Raw genomic sequence first — 22,571 nt, forward strand, 5'->3', positions numbered from 1 at the left:
CTAATCAAATGTCTGTACAATATATGCCCACTTAAAAAGTTCTAGTTTAGGTTTTATGTTTCTCAAACATCCCTCTTCCTTATGCCCCAACAAAGACATTCACCACTAAAGAACTATTTTTTACTGTGATCTAGTTTCACTTCACTTATTTTAACCATTTACATTCATTGTTAGTAGCTACCTGTGACTTCTTTACTCCTGATAATCCCTGAAAACCCCAGAAACAGCAGCTTAGCTAAATAAATTTAATCTCTCCAATTCACAATCAAGTAATTTAGCTACTGATGGTTTGATTCAGTTTTGGTTACAAAGATATACCATTAATAGGTCTAGCCCCAAAATCAGCTATTAATATGTTCTACTTTTTTTTAAGTTTTATTTTATTATTTTATTTATTTATTTTAAGTTTTTATTATTATTAAGAGACAATCAAAAGCAGGCCCCGCACTCCCAGTGCAGAGCCCAATGTGGGGCTCGAACTCACAGAACCATGAAATCATACATGACCTGAGCCAAAACTAAGAGTTGGACACTTAACCAACTGAGCCACCCAGGGGCCCCTCTTCTAGTTTTACTATATATTCCAGACTTCATATCATTCCTTATTTCAAAAAGGTGATACTTAGCATTAGTACTTATATCTATAAAATGGCAATGATTTCCTCAAACACTGAATTGGGACACAATGCTCCTAGCCCACGTAACAAGTAGCTGTCACTTGTTTCGCTATCGGAAAACCAAACACGGATAACCTCCTGATTTATTGCTTTGCTAGCTTTCAGCCAGTAAAACAGGAAAGATACACAAACCAATAAACCACCAGTCTCCTGAACATCAAAGACTGAAATATCAGGAGATGACCTTTTATGCAGAAACACCACCACAAGTTAAGAAAAGGGTGCTGCCCCACAAAGGCAAGGCAACAGAGTTTAGATACATTAACCATTGTTGAGCAAAGCCTTATAGTGTCTGGAAACTGTCAGTCTTCTGACAAAAGTTCCAGAGCATCAGTTTCTTTTTTTTTTTTTTAAATATTTTTATTTATTTCTAGGAGAGAGAGAGACAGCGTGAGCAGGGGAGGGTCAGAGAGAGAGGGAGACACAGAATCCGAAACAGGCTCCAGGCTCTGAGCTGGCAGTCAGCACAGAGCCCGACGCGGGGCTCGAACCCACGAACCGCGAGATCATGACCTAAGCGAAAGTCGGGCTTAACCGACTAAGCCACCCAGGCGCCCCGCATCAATTTCTTTCTAATTGTGAAGTATGACCAAGTTTTCTCCAAGAACCAAACTAATTCTGAAATAAGGCACAAGTCTATTGTCTCCAAGAGCAGAAAATAAACCCTGACTGGGTAGAGTCTTGCAAAAAAAAATTTTTTTTTAATCACTAACTGGGGCTTTTTTTTTTTAAGAGAATCTTTAAAAAAAAAATTTTTTTTAATGTTTATGTATTTTTGAGAGAGACAGAGCATGAGCGGGGGAGGGGCAGAGAGAGGGGAAGACACAGGATCTGAAGCAAGCTCCAGGCTCTGAGCTGTCAGCACAGAGCCCAAAGTAGGGCTCGAACTCACGGACCGTGAGATCATGACCTGAGCTGAAGTTGGCCACCTAACCAACTAAGCCATCCAGGAACCCCAAGCTGGGCTTTTTAATAAGCCAAAATATAACCAGTTAGTATAAGTAGTTCACAGATCCATTAAAGAAATTTAACCTCATGGGGTGCCAGGGTGGCTCAGTCAGTTAAGCATCTGACTTCGGCTCAGGTCATGATCTCACAGTTCGTGGGTTCGAGCCCCACGTTGGGCTCTGGGCTGACAGCTAGCTCAGAGCCTGGAGCCTGCTTCGGATTCTGTGTCTCCCTCTCTCTCTGACCCTCCCCTGCTCATGCTGTCTCTCTCTCTCTCTCAGAAATAAATAAAACATTAAAAAAAATTTTAATAAAAAAATAAATTTAACCTCATGCCAAACTTTGAATTCTATATTCTCGCTTCCAGAAACTAAAGGTAAAAGCCAGTCTCTTACAGCTCATGTAGACTTTTATCTTAAAACGCTACCTCAGTATCTATAACACATCAACTAACAAAACAGTAATAAAGGAACTTCAGAAAAGAGGAGAGGAGATATTCCTGAGGGAGCCGGGGTAAAAAAAAAAAAAGGGACAATTCTCAGAGATCAAATGTTCATTACCAGCGATTCATCAGTCTTGTCAAAGCTGATATCTGATAAAATGGAACCAGACTCGTCAATAGTTGACAACCTAGATGAGTCAAACAATACAGTATTAGAGAAGACAAAATAAAATCCATAAACACCCAGAACAAGTGACGGTGGTCATGTAACACCAGCAATTTCAGGGTAGTACCTTCCTATGGAGACAACTACAAGCTCAAAGCCTAGTTGTGGTGGCTGCTTGCTATGCTTTCCATGGGAGAGCCCAGCTGTTCATGCATGAGTACACAAGCAGCAGGGTGCTTTTTCAGCAAAGACCTCACAGCAGCAGTTCAAAGTTATGGTTGGGAGCATGGGTGCTACTCCCTGAGGAATAGACTACTAAAAATTCACAGGCAGAAGAATTAAGTTTAATCTGATCCCAATTGTGGTTGCTTTCTACAAGAAAGAGTACTACCCAGCATTAGCTTTTGAAGAAATTAAGCCCATATATCTTAGTTATAAAGATTCCCCATAAAACAACCAGGCAACAAAATAAATAGCTCTAAGAGTGCTGACCTTTCCCTACGTATTGTATTGGGGGCGTTAAATTCAAAGCCTGGTTGAGACTATTTTAAATAGTGATGCAGTAGAACCAAAATTATTGTCTGGTCTTGGCTCACAGAAGGCCTTCCAAACCAGAAGAGCTACAAGAGCTCTCTGGAGAGTAAACACGGAAAGTATTGCTGAACTGCCACTTTCACCTTTAGGCTTCTCAGCAATGAGTAGGATTAGTTATTGATGTGCAATTTAGCGCCAACATCAAAATTTTACCTAGGGTAAAACAACATCCTAAGGAAAGATCAAAAACAAAGTAAGATAAAAGAAATAGGGAGGCCCCTGTGCCTTTATTTCCCACCCACCCTTCCTCCAAAGTCTTTTTCTGCTTTATTCAGCACACATTCCAGAAGCAGTATATTTAAGAGTTCAGATAACAAGAACTTCTGACAGCTGCATTGCTTGTGATCAGATAACAACAGATGCAGTTTCCCCACCTTTTGTTCCCAGCATTGCCGCTGGATGGTTGGCCTCTGTTGAGAAAAGCCAGAGCTGATTTTTGTTCCTCACTTAGTTGAATACTGCCAGATGTGTCACACATGAGCATCTCTCGAATCAGCTGAATCTGTCTTTCCTGCAGACGAAAGCAAAGGGAAATATCCTAACTAACCAGGGGAGAGAGCTTCACCTCAAATTTATGGGACGGACAGACCAGAAGACATTAAAATACAGCATTATGCAAATGAGCCTTCAGGAAGGCTGCTACACCAATAGCATATTAATTCACATCAAGCCCAGATTGTGCCTCTGATTTCTGACTGGTAAAATGAACTCCATCTAGAATAGTGGGGTTTCTGCTGCAAGACTTTTGGGTCAAACTGCTAATCCAAGACAGTATTGCAAAATGAGAGTCCTAAAATAGATTTCACACAGCAAAAACAATTTAGTGTCATTTTATCAGGACAATTATTGGCCTCTTTTATGGATCAAAGCAGCCACCCACCTTTCTAAATGGTGGAGCAAAATGCATTAAAATGGATACAAAGCTGTGACGCACTGGAACCAGTCAATTTGAGCTTACTGAGGCATTTAACACTGTACCAAGATGGATCAGTGTCTCTTCGAAAAGGTTTTCCTTTGTACCATGACCCACCCTGGTACATCAAAATGATAGTGTTCCCCGTTAGTCACGTTGCTCAACTGGATGAATACACCTAGCCCCTGACCCTGAATTAGAGCAGTAATGAAGGAAAAACCTAAGCGTTGTCTTGCCCGTATCAGTAACAAGGTACTAGCTATCAACAAAAGGATGAGGACATTCTGCGTAGCAGGAGAGCAAGCCAGTGTCTTGTGACAGATCAAGCATACTAGGTATTCCCTAGTTTTAGTTCTTTAAATTCTCATTTGAAATCTATTAAGTCAGAGTTTCAAGCCTAAAAGAGAAAAAAAGTTTCAATTTCAACCTATGAAGAACAGGATTCCTATGCTGCAATTTCAGCTCCGATCAAGGCCAAGTTATCATTGAACAGGTTGCTTTTAGTTCTTTAATGTGGAAGGAAGGGAGTGTAACTGGCAGGTGGAAACGTTACCAGATGACACTGCCCCCTCCCCCCACTGCATGGTTCTGGCATAGAGAACAATACACACCAGCTTCTCACAGTCAGCCTCGGCTCGCTGTCTTCGTTTGATCTCGACATCCACCTGATTGCGTGCATGCTTCAGCTTAACATCCAGCGCACTACGCTCAGTCTCTGCTTTCATCAAAAGATCCTTGTACTTCCCCAGCTCGTGGTCTGTTCTCTGCCACTTTTTACGGAAATCCTCAAAGTCCTTTGCCAACTGGATGAATTCTAAGGAAAGGGGAAAACTTCAATAAATTAAGCACCAAGCAGGGTACAATGCTCTAATGAATGAGTCCTCTAGTTAGTTTTCCTCCAAATTTTAAACTAAGGGATCAGTTAAACAAACTCTGGGCAAATCCAACTGAAAATAACCAGGAGCAGGTCTGGATATATGGTCATCACCCTACCTGTCAGCTTTGTGGAAAGCAATTCCTGTTTTGATAGGTTACTTACTTTGGCTTAGCCAGTGGCATCTGCTATGGAATAAGGAACTCATTAGTCACCTGGCTCCAGATGTAATACCAACACTGAAAGCTCCTGAACATAAGGCAATCAAAAGGGGATACCTTTGGGGCAGCTGTCACGCACCAGGACAGTTACAGCTATAAAACAAAAACAGCCTCCTTTAGAGTCACGCATTGTTGCGCCAGAGAGACGTTAAATAGCAAATTCAAATATAACTGCTGTAATATGCTCCAGTAGATGTAGATTAATATTATAGATGTCTGGGCCTGCAATTCCATTCAACTATATAATTATACAAATATTGATTTGAAAGTAAAGAGCCAATTTGCCTGTGCTGTTTAACACTGCCCTGAAGGGCATGCAAACATTTCTGTGGAAAAGCCACAGTAAGAATAGATTATACTAACTTAGGGTGAGTCACTGATGGCAGAATGTGGACTCTCCTCAAATGTCTGCAAAGGGAGCATCACTTCCAAGGCGGTGCCTCAAAGCATGATAGCCCTGGTGGCATTCACACTTGCCACCTGCTATTGGCAGACTGTTCAACACTGCCTTCCTATTTTCTAGTTACCCTCAATCTATCTCCAGGCATCACTCCCTGCCACTGTCATGGAGGAAGTTCCCAAGGTGTACATCTGCTGCTGGTCAAACTAACCCAGTTTTTACAGCTGAAACTAGGCCACAGGCACACAAAGCTAGCAGATTCTTGGGTAGGGAGTGCACTTTTCCTGTTTGAATTTAACCTAAGAGCACAGAAACAATGAATATAGTGCCCTTTTAAAGCAGTTTTAATAATTTGGCTAAATTTCATACTTACAAACCAGGACGCCAATTCAATCTAGAGAAAGCAAGTCTTACACATAAGGACACTTCAGTTTATAACAAACAACAGGTTTTAGCAGAACAGGATATTATGACCTAGTTATCTTAAATGCAAATATCAAAGAAAGATACACACACACACACACGCGCGCGCACACACACACACTCGTATCTACAAATAGCTTTAAATAGTATGCTGGTTTTGTTAACAATTTAGAACACAATACTAAGTTTTTTCCTCCTGAATTTAAAGAAAAAGAGGGGCACCTAGGTGGCTCCATCGGTTATGCGTCCAACCCTTGATTTCAGCTCAGGTCACGATCTCATGGTTCTGCGAGATTGAGCCCCACATTGGGCTGTGCACTCTCTCCCTCTCTTTCAAAATAAACATGGAAGGAAGGAAGAAAGAGAAAGAAAGAAAGAGACACCTGGGTGGCTCAGTCAATTGAGTATTTGACTTCAGCCTAGGTCATGATCTCGTGGTCTGTGGGTTAGAGCCCCATATCAGGCTCTCTGCTGTCAGCCTGGAGCACCCCCACTTCAGATCCTGTCTCCCTCTCTGCCCCTCCCCCACTTGTGCTCTCACAAAAATAAACATTAAAAAAACAAATAAAAAGAAAAAGAAAACAAACAATATTTCCTTTTGCATATTTATTTCAACAATGCAGATTCACAAAAATTATTTTAAAGAGCTCATTCTTAGCCATGTTCACTCTGGCAATTTATCAAGTAGTACACATTACAATTTGTGTACTTTTCTGATATATGTAACAGCACTTCAATTTCAAAATATAAAGAACAAGAAACACACTTTTCAACTATACATCTAAAATCTTTCTAGCTCCACACTGTAGTCAATTAAATGTTTCTAAAAGTGGTGCTGCACACACACTTAAGTATTTAGTGAAGTGAAAAACAATTTTGAATAAAGATTTCCACTGGACCTGTGTTGGTTTGTTTGTTCTTTAGGATATTCCTTCTTGGCTAAGTTTTATTAAATTTGAGTTTTAATTCCTATTGTCAACTGGCATATATTATAGGTCTAACCAGATTGGACAAGAGAACTCAAACCAAATAAAATATTAGTTCATTTCAAGGAAAGATTTCCTATAATACTACAAATGATAAAATTATTTTTTTTTAATATTTTATTTATTTCTGAGGGAGAAAGAGACAGCGTGAGCAGAGGAGGGTCAGAGAGAGGAGGAGATACAGAATCTGAAACAGGCTCCAGGCTCTGAGCTAGCTGTCAGCACAGAACCCGATGCGGGGCTTGAACCCACAAACCATGAGATCATGACCTGACCCAAAGTCGGAGGCTTAACCGACTGAGCCACCCAGACACCTCAAACGATTAAATTAGTTCAACTTGATTTATATTAGACCAAAACCAGAACATCTGCATACCTAAGATACTACTTATGTACAATTCTGTTATGAATAAACTAAGTTTGCTACGATCGGTCAAAATGGCACATTAGGGACGTGGGTGGCACTGAGTCTCTGGGTTGCTCAGTCAGTTGAGCATCTGACTCTTGATTTCAGCTCAGGTCATGATTCCAGGATCATGGGCTTGAGCCCTACACCAGGTTCTACTCAACGGGGAACCTGTTTAAGATTCTCTCTCTCTCCCCCTCCCTCCCTCCCTCTGTCCCTGTCCCCTGCTCGCACCCTCTCTAAAATTGAAAAAAAGAAGGGGGGGGTAGGGGGAGGGCGCACCTGGAAGGCTCAGTCAGTTAAGCATCAAACTTCAGCTCAGGTCATGATCTCATGAGTTCAACCCCAAACATTGGGCTCCACACCTGGGATGCAGAGCCTGCTTAGGATTCTCTCTCCCTCTCTCAAAATAAACTTTAAAAAATTGAGGATAACTTTTGATTCATTAAAAACACACACACAACAGAGTTTAGTTCAGTTTAGCAAATAGACTACAACAGTCCCAGAGATCTTGTTTTTTCAGCTCACTCCTCCTGGGGCCTTTGTTTGTTCCCCCTACTCTCTAAGCTTCTTAAGGACAAGGGCCATGTGTCTCTTTTATCTTCAGTGCCTTGTACTGCACAGTAGGCACTTTATTCATTGATCGGATAAATGAAGAATTGCTGTTCAGATCAAATGTATTTATTTATTGTTAAATGTTTATTTACATTGAGAGAAAAAGTGCAAGCAGGGAAGGGGAGAGGAGGAGAGAAAGAGGGGTAGAGAGAATCCCAAGCAGGCTCCACACTGTCAGCACAGAGCCCAAAGTGGGCTCAATCTCAAGAGTCAGATGTTTAACTGACTGAGCCACCAAGGAGGTGGCCCCAGATCAAATTTAAACTCCAGGCATCCAAGCTCACCTGTCTATTCAAACTTACCTCCCATCATTACACATTACGCTTTCTTTCTTGTCCCTGCTCGCAGAACAGACCCATGCTCATTGCTGCCTTCTCTCATGATCAAGTTATGTACTCCAAACAGAATGCTCTACCTACACTCTTCTTTATGTATCCATTCTTCTAGTCCCATCTGTTCTACGAATCCTTTCCTAATCTGTTTGCTCCACATTACTTTTTTCTATACTTCCCAGAAGGATATATTTTGATACTTGTTTTATCTTCTGTTTCATAAGAAACCTGTCTCTGAAACTTAAATATCATAATCTTCTTGAAGACAGGCACCATGTCATACACACCGTAATATCACCTAATCTGTAGCACAGCACAAGCCTAGCATTGTGCTGGCACACAATAAGCACCTGATAAATATTAATTATATTTATTCCTAATTTACACACCAATGACCTCAAAAAATTTCAGGCAGCTCCTGATAAAAGAAAAATCATGTAGACTAGGGAAAACAAAGATAGCAAAATACCTAGGATATTAAAGTTATTTTATTTGAATATTAACCTTTACTTTGATCTTTCAGGAAACTCAGACTTAGCTTTAAAAAAACAAACTATACAAAAAGGAGAAAGAAGAAAGAAGTTATTATGATGACAGACAAGAATAAGGAGTCTGGATATTTAGTCATAGGAGAAATTCCTAGGATCAAGGAAGAGGACAGACGGAGGCAGTTGCAGAAAGGAGATCCTAAGAGAAACAGGGTGGCTCAGTCGGTTAAGCATCTGACTCTTGATTTCGTCCGACTCTTGATTTTGGCTCTGGTCATTATCTCATAGTTCGATTCATGAGATCAAATCCCATGAAGGGCTCTGTGCTGACAGCGTGGAGGCTGCTTGGGACTCTCTCTCTCCCCTCCCCCTGCTTGCACATGTGTGTGTACTCTCTCTCAAAATAAATAAACATTAAAAAAAGAGAGAGAGAGAGAGATACTAGAGTCTAGAAAACATGAAGCCATTCTATTTTCTCAAAAGCCAATATTCCAAGTTAGGGATTTAGAGACGGAGGAAAAATATACTTCTATTTTATAACCGAAATCAATGGGAAGATAAAAATGTGTTTATAAAACAAGGATACCTGTAAAAATAAATATCTTTTTTTTTTTTTTGGCGTAATTACTTCCAAAGTATTTTCACAACTGGTATCTCGTTTTATCCCCAAATGCTCATAGCACTCCCACAAAGAAGATAAAGACATTTGAATTCCTATTTTACAGATGGAGAAACAGACACAGAAATAAGTTATAAGGCAGCACTAGTTATTGAGATTCTAAACCTCAGATTCCTCCCTCTGCCCCCACATCCTATCAGCTGCCTCCTCCTAGAGATCTTATTATCACAGTCTCTTCTATCCCTTTCCCCTTATTTCTATCTTCACTTCACAAACACCACTCCAGTTAAGGCTTCTTCCCTGAGCAATGGCAACTATGTCCTAATCAGTCTGCCAGCCTCCACCTCTGCTTGGGGAATCTTCCAAAAGCACCGCTGGGATCATGCCGCTCCCCCTTACTCCTACTCCCCTCAAACCCCATGCCTGCCTGCCTCCACGTAAATGCCCTTTCATCCATGTCTGCTGGGATCTCACCCTACATCTAAGGCTCCACCCAAACCCTACTTTTGTCCGTGAAGCCACTTAGTCATCCCTTTTCCCCAACACAACATGTGCTAAAAGCCGTTTTAGGTTTTCACTAAATATTTGCTGAATGAGCCTGAATTTTAAGATCTCTTATTCTATACGCTTCCCCACTAGACTCCAAAGTAATCCATCTTCTGAGATGATATGACCTCAAAGAGAAGCCTAATGAGTATGCCATCATGGTTACTGAGCTGGTATCAGATGATAGGGCCATGGAGCAGCTATTTTTTTTTTGTTTGTTTGTTTATTTTTGAGACAGAGACAGAGCACGAGTGGGGGAGAGGCAGAGAGACAGAGAGAGAGGGGGAGACACAGAATCCGAAACAGGCTCCAGGCTCTGAGCTGTCAGGGCAGAGCCCGATGCAGGGCTCAAACCCACGAACCGTGAGATCATGACCTGAGCCAAAGTTGGACACTCAACCAACTGAGCCACCCAGGTGCCCCTGGAGCAGCTATTAAGAGAGAAAAAAATAGAATACTGTTTTAAAAGGACTGAAAGTGGATAAGAGCTATTAAAAACATCAAATTAAAGAAAATGCTGAATGGCATAAGACACCATACTAAGTACTGTGAAGATTAAAAAAAAAAAGTTGAAGACACATTTCTTATATTACTGTTATACCAGTGAGGCTGACTTTAGAGCAACACTTACTAAATTAGGTATTAATGAAAATCTGAAATAGGAGAGGATGGCAACCCAAAGAAAAGCTGATAAAAATTATTTCCTTAGATCACTTTAGTCAGTGCCATCAAACCCACCTCCTTTCTCACTAATCTACTTCCCAGACCACTATTCTATCACCACCTCCTTTTTCTCCCCAGCTCTCTACCCAGTTTCAATCCTTTATTACTAAGAATCAAATACATGAAATAGGTGGAAGCAGATGAATAGTCCCTTCTTCAAAAAGAAATGACATTTTTCTCCTCTTCAATTGAAAATGTTTTATATCACACAGGGAAAAAAGCCCAGGATAAAAAAATATAGACAACCACTAAAGAAAAAAGCAACATCCTTGGAACTTTAGATTTTGCCCAGTTCTTGGTATGAAAATGAAATTGGCAACTAATGCCAATGATTCAATGGAAAGAGAATCTTGATAATGAAAGAAGTCTGGGTGAACACATTTAAGAACAACTATCCGAAAAAAGTGACCAGTTAGAATGAATGTCCAGTAAGCTTTGACTGTGGATAAGTAACCATCACTTTCTTTTTAGGAAACCCAATGAAAACAACTTTAAGACTGGAACACACTTCAGTTTTGCAAAAAACTCAGATCTGAAATCTGCTTTTCCTCTTCACGCAGGCTAGCTCAGAATGACTTACGGAGTTCATTTCCTTCACTGAGAATCTCCACCCGGCGTACAAGCTGCTCAAACAGATTCCGCAAATTCAGCATCGTCGTATCCATCTTTCTGCCAAGAAATCAAATATACATTAGGGGTCCTGCCTTCTCCCCCAAACAAAAGATTCAGTAGCAATCCAACACAGCCATCAGTGACTAACATCTGGACTCTTCCATTTGTAGCTACCATTATAAGGATCTCAAGCCAACAATTGGTGTTTTGTATAATCTTTATTATAAAAACAAAGTTGGAATGTTTTTAACACTCATTTGAAAATCAGAAAAGCATTTCAGACCTCTGAATATAACATCTCCCTTCCTGCCTACTTCTTTCCCCCACTCTGCAATCATTCTGGAGCTGCAAATAAAGCAGTTAGGGACAAGCATGTCAGTTGATTATTAGATGACCAACTATAAAATGTGGTTCTCAGTCTATTGATTAATATAATGCTTTTTCCACTTTAATCCTTCTGGACTGTGAGGACCTTCAACATAACTTAAAAGGTTTATTTTTAATTTTACTTTTAGCTAGTATTCCTATTGCAACTGTCTTTTAAAACGCAGGACATGGTCAGCACATTTCCTACCAACGGCACAGATGACGTCACACGAGTGATTAAGTGAGGAAATCGCCAGCTCAGCAGCACAAGAATTATTTCTGTAATGCAGGGCTCTCTGCTGGACTGTGTGCAGGGACTATGTCTAATAAATTTATACTAAGTATAGGCAAAGGATTATGTTGTACCACATTCTGGAATCAAGGAGACAATACACCACCTTCACAGTTAGAAGGGCAAAGGAAAAAATCATTTGCTACTGTATTCTGTATAGTGAATTTCAGGCTTCATATTTCCCCCCAAAGACCTGCTGATATTACATTAAAAAGCAGTGTCCTTACAGCAGTTTTGTTCTGAATAGATTTTAACTGGAAACACGTTGAAGAAATAAGATCTTCATTAAACAGTCAAGAAAAAAAAAAGACATCAACTGGATGTCACAGAAATTATCAAGAAAATGAATTAAAAAATAAATTTCATTTGAAAATTGAATGTTCTCAGAAATACCATTAAAGGATTCTTATATTCTCCAAGTCACTCCTTCAACATTCTAGTACAGGTCCTTATTTCATGAATCTAAATAAAATTTTAAGAACTCTTTTCTGAAGGTTTACTGATTTTACAATGTATTTAAGATTGCACCATAAGCTAGAAGGGCTGAACAGGGTGTAAAAAAAATCTGCAAAAGATAAAAAAACAGATAAACATAAAGATATTTTCTATTAAATGCTACAGAATTATTCATTTGTACTCAAAGGATGATTGTTCTAGTAGCCAAAAAGCTTTCAGTTCTAAGCTTGGAGGCAACATATACCTGAATCAGGGCCGGAAACCAAGATTTTCAAATGGCAACGTATCTGTTCCAAGCTACATAATCACAGCAAGCTGCTAAGCAACCAGACTAACAAATTTATTACAAAGATTTCTCTAAACTAAGAGCAAAACTAAAAGAATAGCATTAAACTGACAGGACGAGATCTGTTAAGTCCTGAAGATGCCCATGATTTAACAGTATGACAAAATAGGCATATATACTCAAATGCTACAGAGCAGGAGCAGGACATTTGGTAGTTATTCAAATGAGGATTTCCTTTGGCCCCAGTAAAAAACGGGAAGAGACTGATCAGTTTTAACACAGGGCACTGATTTCCATTATCTCAGCAGTCATCTATATATTCTGAGGCCATAAGACAGTGAACTCAGTACATAGGAAGACTATCTGCCCAAGAAGGCAGAAAAGGAAGATTTCACGATGTAACTAGAGTATTAAAAACTGGTTGTTTAAAAAAAAAAAATCAGGGGGTGCCTGGGTGGCTCAGTCGGTTCAGCGTCCAACTTCGGCTCAGGTTATGATCTCACGGTTCGTAGGTTGGAGCCCCGCATCGAGCTCTGTGCTGACAGCCATCTCAGAGCCTAGAGCCTGTTTCAGATTCTGTGTCTCCCTCTCTCTCTGACCCTCCCCTGCTCACACTGTCTCTCACTCTCTCTCAGAAATAAATAAAAAACATTTAAAAAAATCAGAAGGTTTGATGTTTTAAGTGACAATACAACCACCTGATCCTTTGTCCCCTTTAAAAGAAACCCTCACATTTTCTCAAGGTCCTCTAGCCCACTATTCTTCTTGCCTATGTTCTTTGTGCATACCACTCCCTAGAGTGAGGGGTTGTGGGGAAGTACTCTTGAAAACACAACCTGATTCCTAAAAACACTAAAGACAGAGAGAGACAACCTACCTGGGGACGTCTCCTGATCACATTAAGTGTTACCTCCTACAACCACCTGGACCTACGTTATTCTCCAAACATGCTGCCTGCTACCCAGGAGATCATTGTCTAACTGAATTCCCAGTGCTCTGCTATAAAGCAAAGAGCTAACCCTTAACTGCCAGACCAGCAGAGTCTCCAGATTTAGAGTTTTATTAAGAATTTATGAATTTTTTTCTGTTCTTCCGTCTCAACACCAGACATTCCCTAAAATTCAATCCTCCCGTCTCTAGGAGAACTTCTCACACTATCTCATGTTAGTCATTACAGCTCTCCAGAGGATCACCTGCTCCTGAACCCAGCACCTCTCCTAAGTCCAGTCCTACAGCTCTCAGTTTGCTGGAGATGCCCTGGAGGTGGAGCCTGATTCTGAGACTTTATTCTATCCTTCCCCCACGTATATTAGCAACTACTCTATCCACTCGACTCCCAATTTTGGTTTCCTTATTTTTATCATTCACTCAGTTCCAACCCCCAGAATCACCCTAAGTTACTCCCCTCTAACAACCATGGACTCTTCTCTCATGTTTTATACCCATCCCCTCATCACTGGCAGGCCATCATCACTCATTTCAACTGACCTATCCCCCGCTACTGTGTGTGCTCAGCTGGCATTCAGACATCACACACCTTATACTCTCATTTAGCTTTACCATGCTTCAGGGCTCCTGGGGTGGCTCAGCTGGTTAAGCATCATTTGAGCCCCCTGTCAGGCTCTGAGCCTGGAGCCGGATTCAGATTCTGTGTCTCCCTCTCTTTCTGCCCCTCCCTCACTCATGCTTGGTTCTGTCTGTCTCTCTCTCAAAAAAAAAAAAAAATTGTTTCTACCCTATGTCCCAGGTAGACTGTACATGTGAGAGAAGAAACCTTACCTTTGGAACTACTGTATTACACACACATTCAATATTTAAAAATAAGTATTTGATAGGGGCACCTGGCTGGATTAATTGGTAGAGATGTGACTCTTGGATCTTGGGATTGTGGGTGTGAGCCTCACATTGGGCATAGAGTTCAATCAATCAAGTAATATTTGGTAAATGGAAATCAGGGCACGCGCGCACACACACACACACACACCACTGATTCTACTGTCAAAAGAATTTACATTCTACCTCAACATCAATGTGTAATATAAACGAAAACTGAAAGAACAGGTTAAAAAAGGGGTGGTTTGGACAAAAGCTTTGGGATAAAATTTTAGTTCTTCTATTTACTGGTATAACTTTGGGTAAGTCAAATTTTGAGACTGATCTATAATTGGGAACAATAACAGTACCCTATATACCTCACAAAATGTCATCAATTCATGCAGGTAGAAGTTTTATAATGTATCAACTGAACCTTACTATTAAAATATAAGACATTAGAAAGGCGCCTGGGTGACTCAGTCCATTAAGCATCCAACTCTAGATTTTGGCTCAGGTCATGATCTCAAGGTTTATGAGTTCAAGCCCTATGTATGGCTCTGCCCTGGCAGTGCAGAACCTGCTTGGGATGCTCCCTCTCTCTCCCTCTCTCCCTTGCCTGCTCATAGTTCACTCTTGCTCTCTTTCAAACTAAATAAACGTCAAGAAATGAAATGAAAAGAAATAAAATAAAATAAATGGTATTATAGTGGGTATGACTTTTTTTGTTTTTTTGCTTTGGTCTGATGGTCATTTACATCCTACCACAGTGATTACCAAATCATAGCTGGAACCCAGACCAAGAAGAATGGGGAAGATAGCAAAAATCTGACCGGTCTAGGCTCTTTAGCAAGCTGTTTTACATGAGGCTTGTAGCATTTAAGAATAGTTTTCCCTCTAACACAGGTTTACTTAGGGTAATCCAAAAACGGCACTAGCAAAATATAATCCTCTTCTCTTTATATGCTAGGGGACTATGCATTTTTATTAACGTTCTATAGAAGTGACACTCAGGAGTTATTTATAGATGACAAAAATATCTTTCTGCCTCAGTACTAACTCTGATATCTCAGCCAAATTGTAACTCAAAAAGCTAAAATTTACTCATCCTATTCAATGTCAATTAAAAATGGTCTTAATTTTCCTGCTGGGTCACATTTTCACCCACACAAATCCTCCTTTATTTCTCCCCCTTTATTATTTAGCTCCATAGCTAGGAGACACACTAATGTGAAAGGAAACAAAAACAAAGTCATATTGTACTACATTGCTTTGCAGCTGTAAAACAGCTGTCACTTTTCACTACAGAGGCAGCTGCCTTTTGGGAAAGCTGAAATGATCCCCGTGTGTAGCAAGGAAATCAGTTTGTGGAGCACTTTAAACAAAAAGGTGCTAGAGAATCTCAGCTGTTATTGATGAGAAGCCCCAGAGGTGGAGAAGTCACTGTGTTACAGATTCCCAATCTGTGAGTATCCCTAAGGGAGCAATTTCACATCACCAGGAAAGAGTCTCAGCTTGATGTGATTGCTTTGAGTCCCCAATTTAATTTCAATCACCCAGCCAAGAGACAGACATCGTCCTTCAGAATAACAGACTATTACAGATCTTAACTGCAGAGTATTCTGGGAAAAGTCTATCCTCTTCTTCCTCCTAGAAACAACATTATTAAGAGACCTATACATCACATTTTAGGTGCATCAAGGGTGTTAAATATTGTAAGACAAAGCAACAGAAGGCTGTCTGAGTTTTCCAGGAAAGAGTTTTAATGAAAAATATTCTCACAAACATTACTAAATCTGGAGATTCCCAAGAATTCAGCAATACAGGTTCTCCCCTGCCAAAGAAAACCATTCCCTAAGACAGTCTCAATACTACAAGATTCTTTCATGTGAAAGCATTTCAGAGCAATTCTTTTTCCCAAATGTCCAGCTTCTGCCTCACTGCATCAGAAGCCTCTACACAACTGCCACGCAGAAGGAATAGCTTGAAACCAAATGTTCTTAGGAGCAAATCAATTGCAGAAAGAGTAAACAGAATGTTCTCAGTCCAACATGAATGGAGACTAAAGAGATGAGTTGAATTATTTCTCAGAAAATTATTACCAGTCTAGCATATACTAAGTTTTCTTTTTTTCTCTGATTCTGTGGATTCTTCCCATTCTGCAGTTTCATTCTTCAAGGTCTAGTGTAAGTCTTACCAATTCACTAAAGTATTCCCTGACAATTTCGGTCCAAAATTGTCTCTTTATTAGCTCTCACGATCATTTGGCAGATATAAAACACTGCATCATATTATGAACATTCTACGTTCAAAACAATTAGTGTTTCTCTAATAGTCAAATTAAAACCTCATCACCCTAAACAATCAGGTGCATCTCCTTTTTCTTTGTCCACTATATACTCATATTTCATAACATCGCAATCATAGATTGACAGACTTTTGTGTTTTGCTCTTCTCTATCATGTTTCCATTAAGTTACAAAAAGTTGATTAGCAATTATTTAACCATTCTCTTCTTTGGATATTTAGGTAATTTCCAGTTTTTCAGTTACATCTACCTGTAACCCCTTGCATGACTACTCCTTCACCTCCTGCAGGGATTTATTCAAATGTCATTTTCTCAGTGAGGTCTTTCCTAACTATCCCAATTTTCAATTTTTGCCTATCCCTCCTACACTTCTCTGCTTTGTTTTCCTTTGAAGCACTTATCTCCATCTAACATACTTATATATTAACTCATTTATTTTTATTGTCTGCCTCCCCAGTAGTTTAAGTCCCAAGAAGGCACAGATTTTTGTCTGTTCACTGAGTCCCTGGTGCCCAGAATAGTGCCTGACAGTTGGCAAATAATATATATATATACATATATATATATATTCATCGAATGAATGAACATTGCTGTGAACATTTATTTTCTTCAGATGGCTGTATTCCTTTGAATAGATTTCCAAGGCTGGGATTACTATATCGCAGGGTAAAAATCTCTTATTGCTCTTGATAAATATTGCCAAAATATTTTCCAAAAGGGCTATACTAATGTTAAGAATACTCAACAGTGTAGAGGCCTACTAGATTCACCACAGCTGTCTTTTAAGTTCGATCACCCCAAATAAAGTGCAACCTCCTTTAAGACTAAATAAGATTGTCTTGTACTTATGGTATGCACTGAATAAATACTTGTTGAATGATTAAGATATAGGAAAAGCGCCTTCTCTGAACACTTTCACTAAGTCAAAAAGCTCACCCCACACACTCAAGAGAATAAGGATACGTCTTTTTTTTAAAGGCTTATCTTCTCACCCACCCCACGTTGCTTAACACTCCCTCTGCCTACGAACGAGATGAGAAACGTACATGAAATTGCAAAAGTTAAGACCTCGTTGTTCCGAAGGCTGAGAATTAGGATGGGACGGGCAAGATATCTTTGCCTCCGCCAACCTACCTAGATAACACGCAGCCCACAGAGGAGAGAGGCTCCACTTCAAGCCACCCCAGCCTCTCAAACACCAGGGCTTCTCCATTCCCAAAACCCTTGCTCCTCCGAAGAGAATGGGAGTATTACCGCACCTACTCCCAAACTCTGTATTTAAGTGAAAATCACTTCTTTGGGAGGTGGTTCTTGCCCAGTTCAAGCCATCAACTCAAAAAAGGGGCCCCCAGCTCTTCGCAAAACACAGCGCAGAGAAAGAAACCCTCCACTCCCAGCCACTGCCCCTTCAGACCGCTGCCCCTCCCGGCCGGTGGAGACACCCGGCGGAGGGGTCGTAGGCGCCGGCCTTCTCCCCGACCGCCGCGGTGACCCCGGCTCACCACCCCAGACGGTCTCCTACCACAGACCCAGAGTCAGACGCACTTGTTTGGGCAGCCCCTAGCGCACACCTGGCCGGGTCCGCCGGGCCCCACCTGGGCCGCCTTCCACTTCCCTCCGCGCCTCACCCAACGGCAGAGCAGCAACGCGCCTCCGGCTCGGGTTTGAAATCCTGCACCAACCAATCACAGAGAAATTTATTCCTCCCGCGCTGTCCCTCTACGCTGCGGCGCACGCCGCAGCGCCACGGGGTGGTGGGAGGGCCCAGGACTGAGCATGCGCATACTGCTAGGACGACGCCGAAGGCAGCCATTTTGACTAAGGTCAACATGTGGGCGGGGGCGTTGATTGTTTTTAGGGGTTTTTTTCTCTTCGGAGCCCTTTCCTGAAGCCGTTCAGGATACCGTGTGACCAAAGGCAAGTGATACTTTATGAGTACAGATTATGGTTAGCCTCTCTGTTTTCCCCAAGCAGGGAAACAGGGCTTTTGGAAATTGTCCATTGAGCAGTGTCCCGTCTCGCTGTTGAATAGGAAGAATGCTGGAAGATAGAACAGTCATTTGTAACCATATTTATTGAGCTATGTAATGCCTTCATTCATTGATGCGTTCATCCAGGTTTTCATTTGACACATGTTTATTGAGTGCGCCTAATTTGTAACAAGCACACTACTAGTTATCGGAAAAATAAAGATGATACGATCTCTGCTTTCCAGTAGCCAAGAATGGAAGAAACAGCTCAGGGTGAAAAAATAAATGCAAAATAAAAGTACTATAATTCCATTCAATAAACGGCCATTTGGAACTTGGCATCGTGCTAAGCACAGAGCTTTTTCATACAACCAAGTATCACAGAGTTCCACATATCCTTACTACAATGTGATGTAGTCTGAACTTTTCTATTCTCCTCCTACCCCTGCCTCCATGTTGGTTGTTTCTATGTCACTGAATTGATTACTCAATATTGAGTGGCTACGTGCAATTTGAAAAACTGCTGGCTAACACATACAAAAAACACTGTGGTTTCATGGAAAGGTCACAGGTTTTATAACCAGAAAACTTCCACTTAAACAAATACCTTTGGAGTCCTTTTGTGCAGTAGGCGTACCACAGAACCAGTTTCATTATCACTTTTTAACCCTTAGGTACTTCACGTTCTCCAACTATAAAACAGAAATAATAGTGTAACCCTTGTGCGCCCAGTGGCTCAGTGGGTTAAACCACCAACTTTTGATTTCGGCTCAAGTCATGATCTCACAGGTTCATGAGATGAGCCACCTTGGCCTCTGTGCTATCAGCACCGAGCCTGCTTGGAATTCTCCCTCTCTCTCTCTCTATGCCCCTCCTCTTCTCTCACACAAATGCATGCACTCGCACCCTCTCTTTTTTAAAAAAATATTTATTTTTGAGAGAAAGGGAGAGGGCACAGCAAAGGAGGGGCAGCGAGAGAAAAGGACAGAGGATCTGAAGCAGGCTCTGCTGTGACAGCAGAAAGCCTGATGCAGGGCTCTAACACATGAACCAGGAGATGAGGACCTGAGCCCAAGTCAGATGCTTAACCAACTGAGTCACCCAGGTGCCCCAATAAATAAACTGTTAAAAAAAAAAATAAAGAAATAATAGTACTATTCTTATCTCACAGGTTTATTCCCAGATCAAATAAGAGTGTGTGGAACACTATCAAGGCTTAACCTTTGTAAGCTGTAATACAGATTGTTATGAATATTATTTTATTTTTGTTTTTTTAATGTGTATTTATTTTTGAGAGACAGAGAGAAAGAGCACGAGCAGGGAGGGGCAGAGAGAAAGGGAGACACAGAATCCAAAGCAGGATCCAGTCTCTGAGCTGTCAGCACAGAGCCCGACATGGGGCTTGAATTCACGAACTACTAAATCATAACCTGAGCCGAAGTCGGACCCTCAACCGAATGAGCCTCCCAGATGCCCCTGTTATGAATATTATTAAGGAAGATATGAAGAAAGAAAATATTGACCATACATGTATTTTCCCACTTAATCGTCTCCACAACCCTTTAATGTCAGGAGCACTCATTGATTGCATTAGTCGGTGCCACCTTAGATATCTATCATACAATAAGTATGGGCACAATATGTTTAAAGTGCTTTAGAAGTACAGAGGAGGAAACAGTTAATCCTATCTGGGGAGTGGGAGTGTTAGAAAAGCCTACAGAGACTTGATATCTGAGCTAGTACTTGAAACGTGAATAGGAATTTACCAGATAGAAGGGGGTGGCACATTCCTCGCAATGGGAGGGTCCTGTGACGTCTCAGGAATGAGTCATGTGTATTTTTAATAAATACACAAGCAAACAATTTATGAAGGTTTACGGCTGTGAAGGAACATTTCCCTCGACATGCAGGTGATGAGGGTTCAGTGGGTGTGATGCCTTCTTGGCAGCTTTAGCCTGAGGAGGGGAAGAAGCAGCTAGCAAAATATGTAGAGACCAGACTAAGAAGGGATTGGACTTGTCCTGAAATAGACACAATGACAAAACAATGGGGTTGAGACTGACTTTGACTAGGTTTGCATTTTACATGGGTCATATGCTCAGCTGGCATGGACGATTGTCTGGAGAGGGAAAAATCTGAAGGTACAAAGACTCCTCCTGTATCATTAGGGAGAGAAGACATGAGCTGAATTAGGCCAGTGTCAGTAAGGGATGGAAAGGAGGGACAGATGGGAAAGATATTCATGAAATGAAGTGCATTTATTAAATGATTGGACCTAATGATTGGAAAAAGAGAAGGGGGTGTAAAACCACTCAGCGTTCTCCCTCTCCCTTTCATCCCTTATCCAATTACCGAGCGCAACCCTTAAGCATCTCTTGTGTGTGCACACTTTTTTCCTTTCTATCATCACCGCCCTAGTCCAATTCAGTAGTCTTAGCCACCAGTGAAATTGTTTACCCCTCACTTACATTCCTTACACCCTGAGTGATCTTGTAAAAATGTAACTCTAGGGGCATCTGGGTGGCTCAGTCAGTTAAACATCTGACTCTTGGTTTCCACTCAGGTCATGATCTCACGGTTCATGAGAATGAGCCCTGAGTCAGGCTCTGTGCTGACAGCCTTGGGATTCTCTCCCTTTCTCTCTTTCTCTGCCTCTCCATCACCCGTGCTTTCTCTCTCAAAATGAATAAATAAACATTTTTTTAATGCAACTCTAATCATGTCTCTGTCTCATTTGAAATCATCAATGATTTCAACCTCCTCAGTAAAGACCAAAATCCCTACCAAGGCTCCCTAAACAGGCCAGGCTTGCTTCCGGAGCTGCACTTCCTGACCGTCCTAGCACTTATTTGCACTTCTTCCTCCATATCTCCACTGCCTTTTCACCTGGCTAAGTTCTATGCACCCTACAAGGGCAGCTTAAAAACTTAGGCTTAAGTTTTGCCTGTTTCAGGGGCATCTGGGAGGCTCATTCTGTTGAGCGTCTGTCTTCGGCTCAGGTCATGATCTCATGGTTCATGGCATTGGGCTGTGTGCTGACAACTCAGAGCCTGGAGCCTGCATCGGATTCTGTCTCCCTCTCTCTATCTGCCCCTCCCCAGCTTGTGTTCTCTCTCTCTCTCTTTCTCTCTCAAAAATAAATAAACTTAAAAAGAGAGAGAGATTTACCTGTTTCAGGAAAGTCTCCGAGGCGTGGAGCAGCACGTTTGCTAGAAGCTCCCCTAGCACCCTGCTCCCCCCCCACCACCTTTCATACATGTCACCTCATTTGTACATCTTCCTGATTCTCCTAGTTACCAGTTACATGGCTGTTCACAAGTCATCTGTGCCTTTGCTCACTTGTCTATAAATGGAAATCATAATAGTACCTACTTAGAGTTGTTTGGAGGAATAAATGAGATACCATGTAAGGCACCTAGCATAGTACATGGCACACAGAAAGTGCTCAGGAAATATTCCTTATTTTCCCTACTAAACTATAAACTCCCAGAGAACAAGAGATTGTATTCCTCTAATTTACTGCCGTATTCTCTTGCTTTTGCAGCTCTAACGGGCATCTAAGTGAGCAGAAGTGAGTTCAGTGGATGGTGGTAGCCATGAGGGTTGAAAACACTGTCTGCCCGCCTATGCCTCCCTCCACCCAAGGCACCACCACCATTCCCCCCACCCCCTCCACCCCAGTTCCACTCAAGCACCTTTCCTGCTGCACCAGCCCGGTGAGAAGAAGGCACAGAAAAGGTGAGGGTATGTGTGTGTGGCGGGGGAGGCTGGGTTGTCTTAAGCCCTTTTCTTCCCTAACTGTAGGTAGCTCTCTGGTTAGGGAGGCATCTGGGGTTGCACCTCTTGTGGGAAAAGCGTGAAAGCTGGTGCCAGAAAGCATGGGTTTGATTCCCGGCTATGCCACTTATTACAGGCGAGATCTGGGCTTGGTTATTTAATCTCCTGCTTCCCGAGTCTCACTCGCTCACTCGCCGGGTGGTTCTGCGGTGCCAGCGAGGTAATGGCTGTGAAAGGGCCTCACCCTCCTAACGCGCCGTCGGGATGCGTGAGCACCGGGACGCGCCGCCCTCGCAGCCCGAGGGGGAGGGGGATCACCT

General features: G+C 41.6%; 1 protein-coding gene across 5 annotated transcripts in view; it reads right to left on the reverse strand.

Annotated features, from left to right (window-relative positions):
* Window positions 1–18,168, reverse strand: part of RACGAP1 (Rac GTPase activating protein 1) — a 28,595-nt gene extending 10,427 nt beyond the window's left edge. For 2 of the 5 annotated variants that reach the window (XM_077753347.1, XM_077753343.1), the window contains exons 1-5: window positions 18,076–18,168; window positions 10,954–11,042; window positions 4,352–4,554; window positions 3,202–3,338; window positions 2,186–2,255 (exon numbers count right to left, since the gene is read on the reverse strand). In XM_077753347.1, coding sequence (XP_077609473.1) covers window positions 2,186–2,255; window positions 3,202–3,338; window positions 4,352–4,554; window positions 10,954–11,038 — 495 coding nt within the window. In that variant the 5' untranslated portion in view covers window positions 11,039–11,042; window positions 18,076–18,168. Of the gene's footprint in view, window positions 1–2,185; window positions 2,256–3,201; window positions 3,339–4,351; window positions 4,555–10,953; window positions 11,043–18,049 lie in introns of all 5 variants that reach the window. The other 3 variants (XM_077753344.1, XM_077753345.1, XM_077753346.1) reach the window with 3 other exon arrangements.
* Window positions 18,169–22,571: the final 4,403 nt, after the last annotated feature.

This window comes from Crocuta crocuta, unplaced genomic scaffold (assembly GCF_008692635.1).
Source record: "Crocuta crocuta isolate KB4526 unplaced genomic scaffold, BGI_CrCroc_1.0 scaffold30, whole genome shotgun sequence".
Taxonomy (NCBI): domain Eukaryota; kingdom Metazoa; phylum Chordata; class Mammalia; order Carnivora; family Hyaenidae; genus Crocuta; species Crocuta crocuta.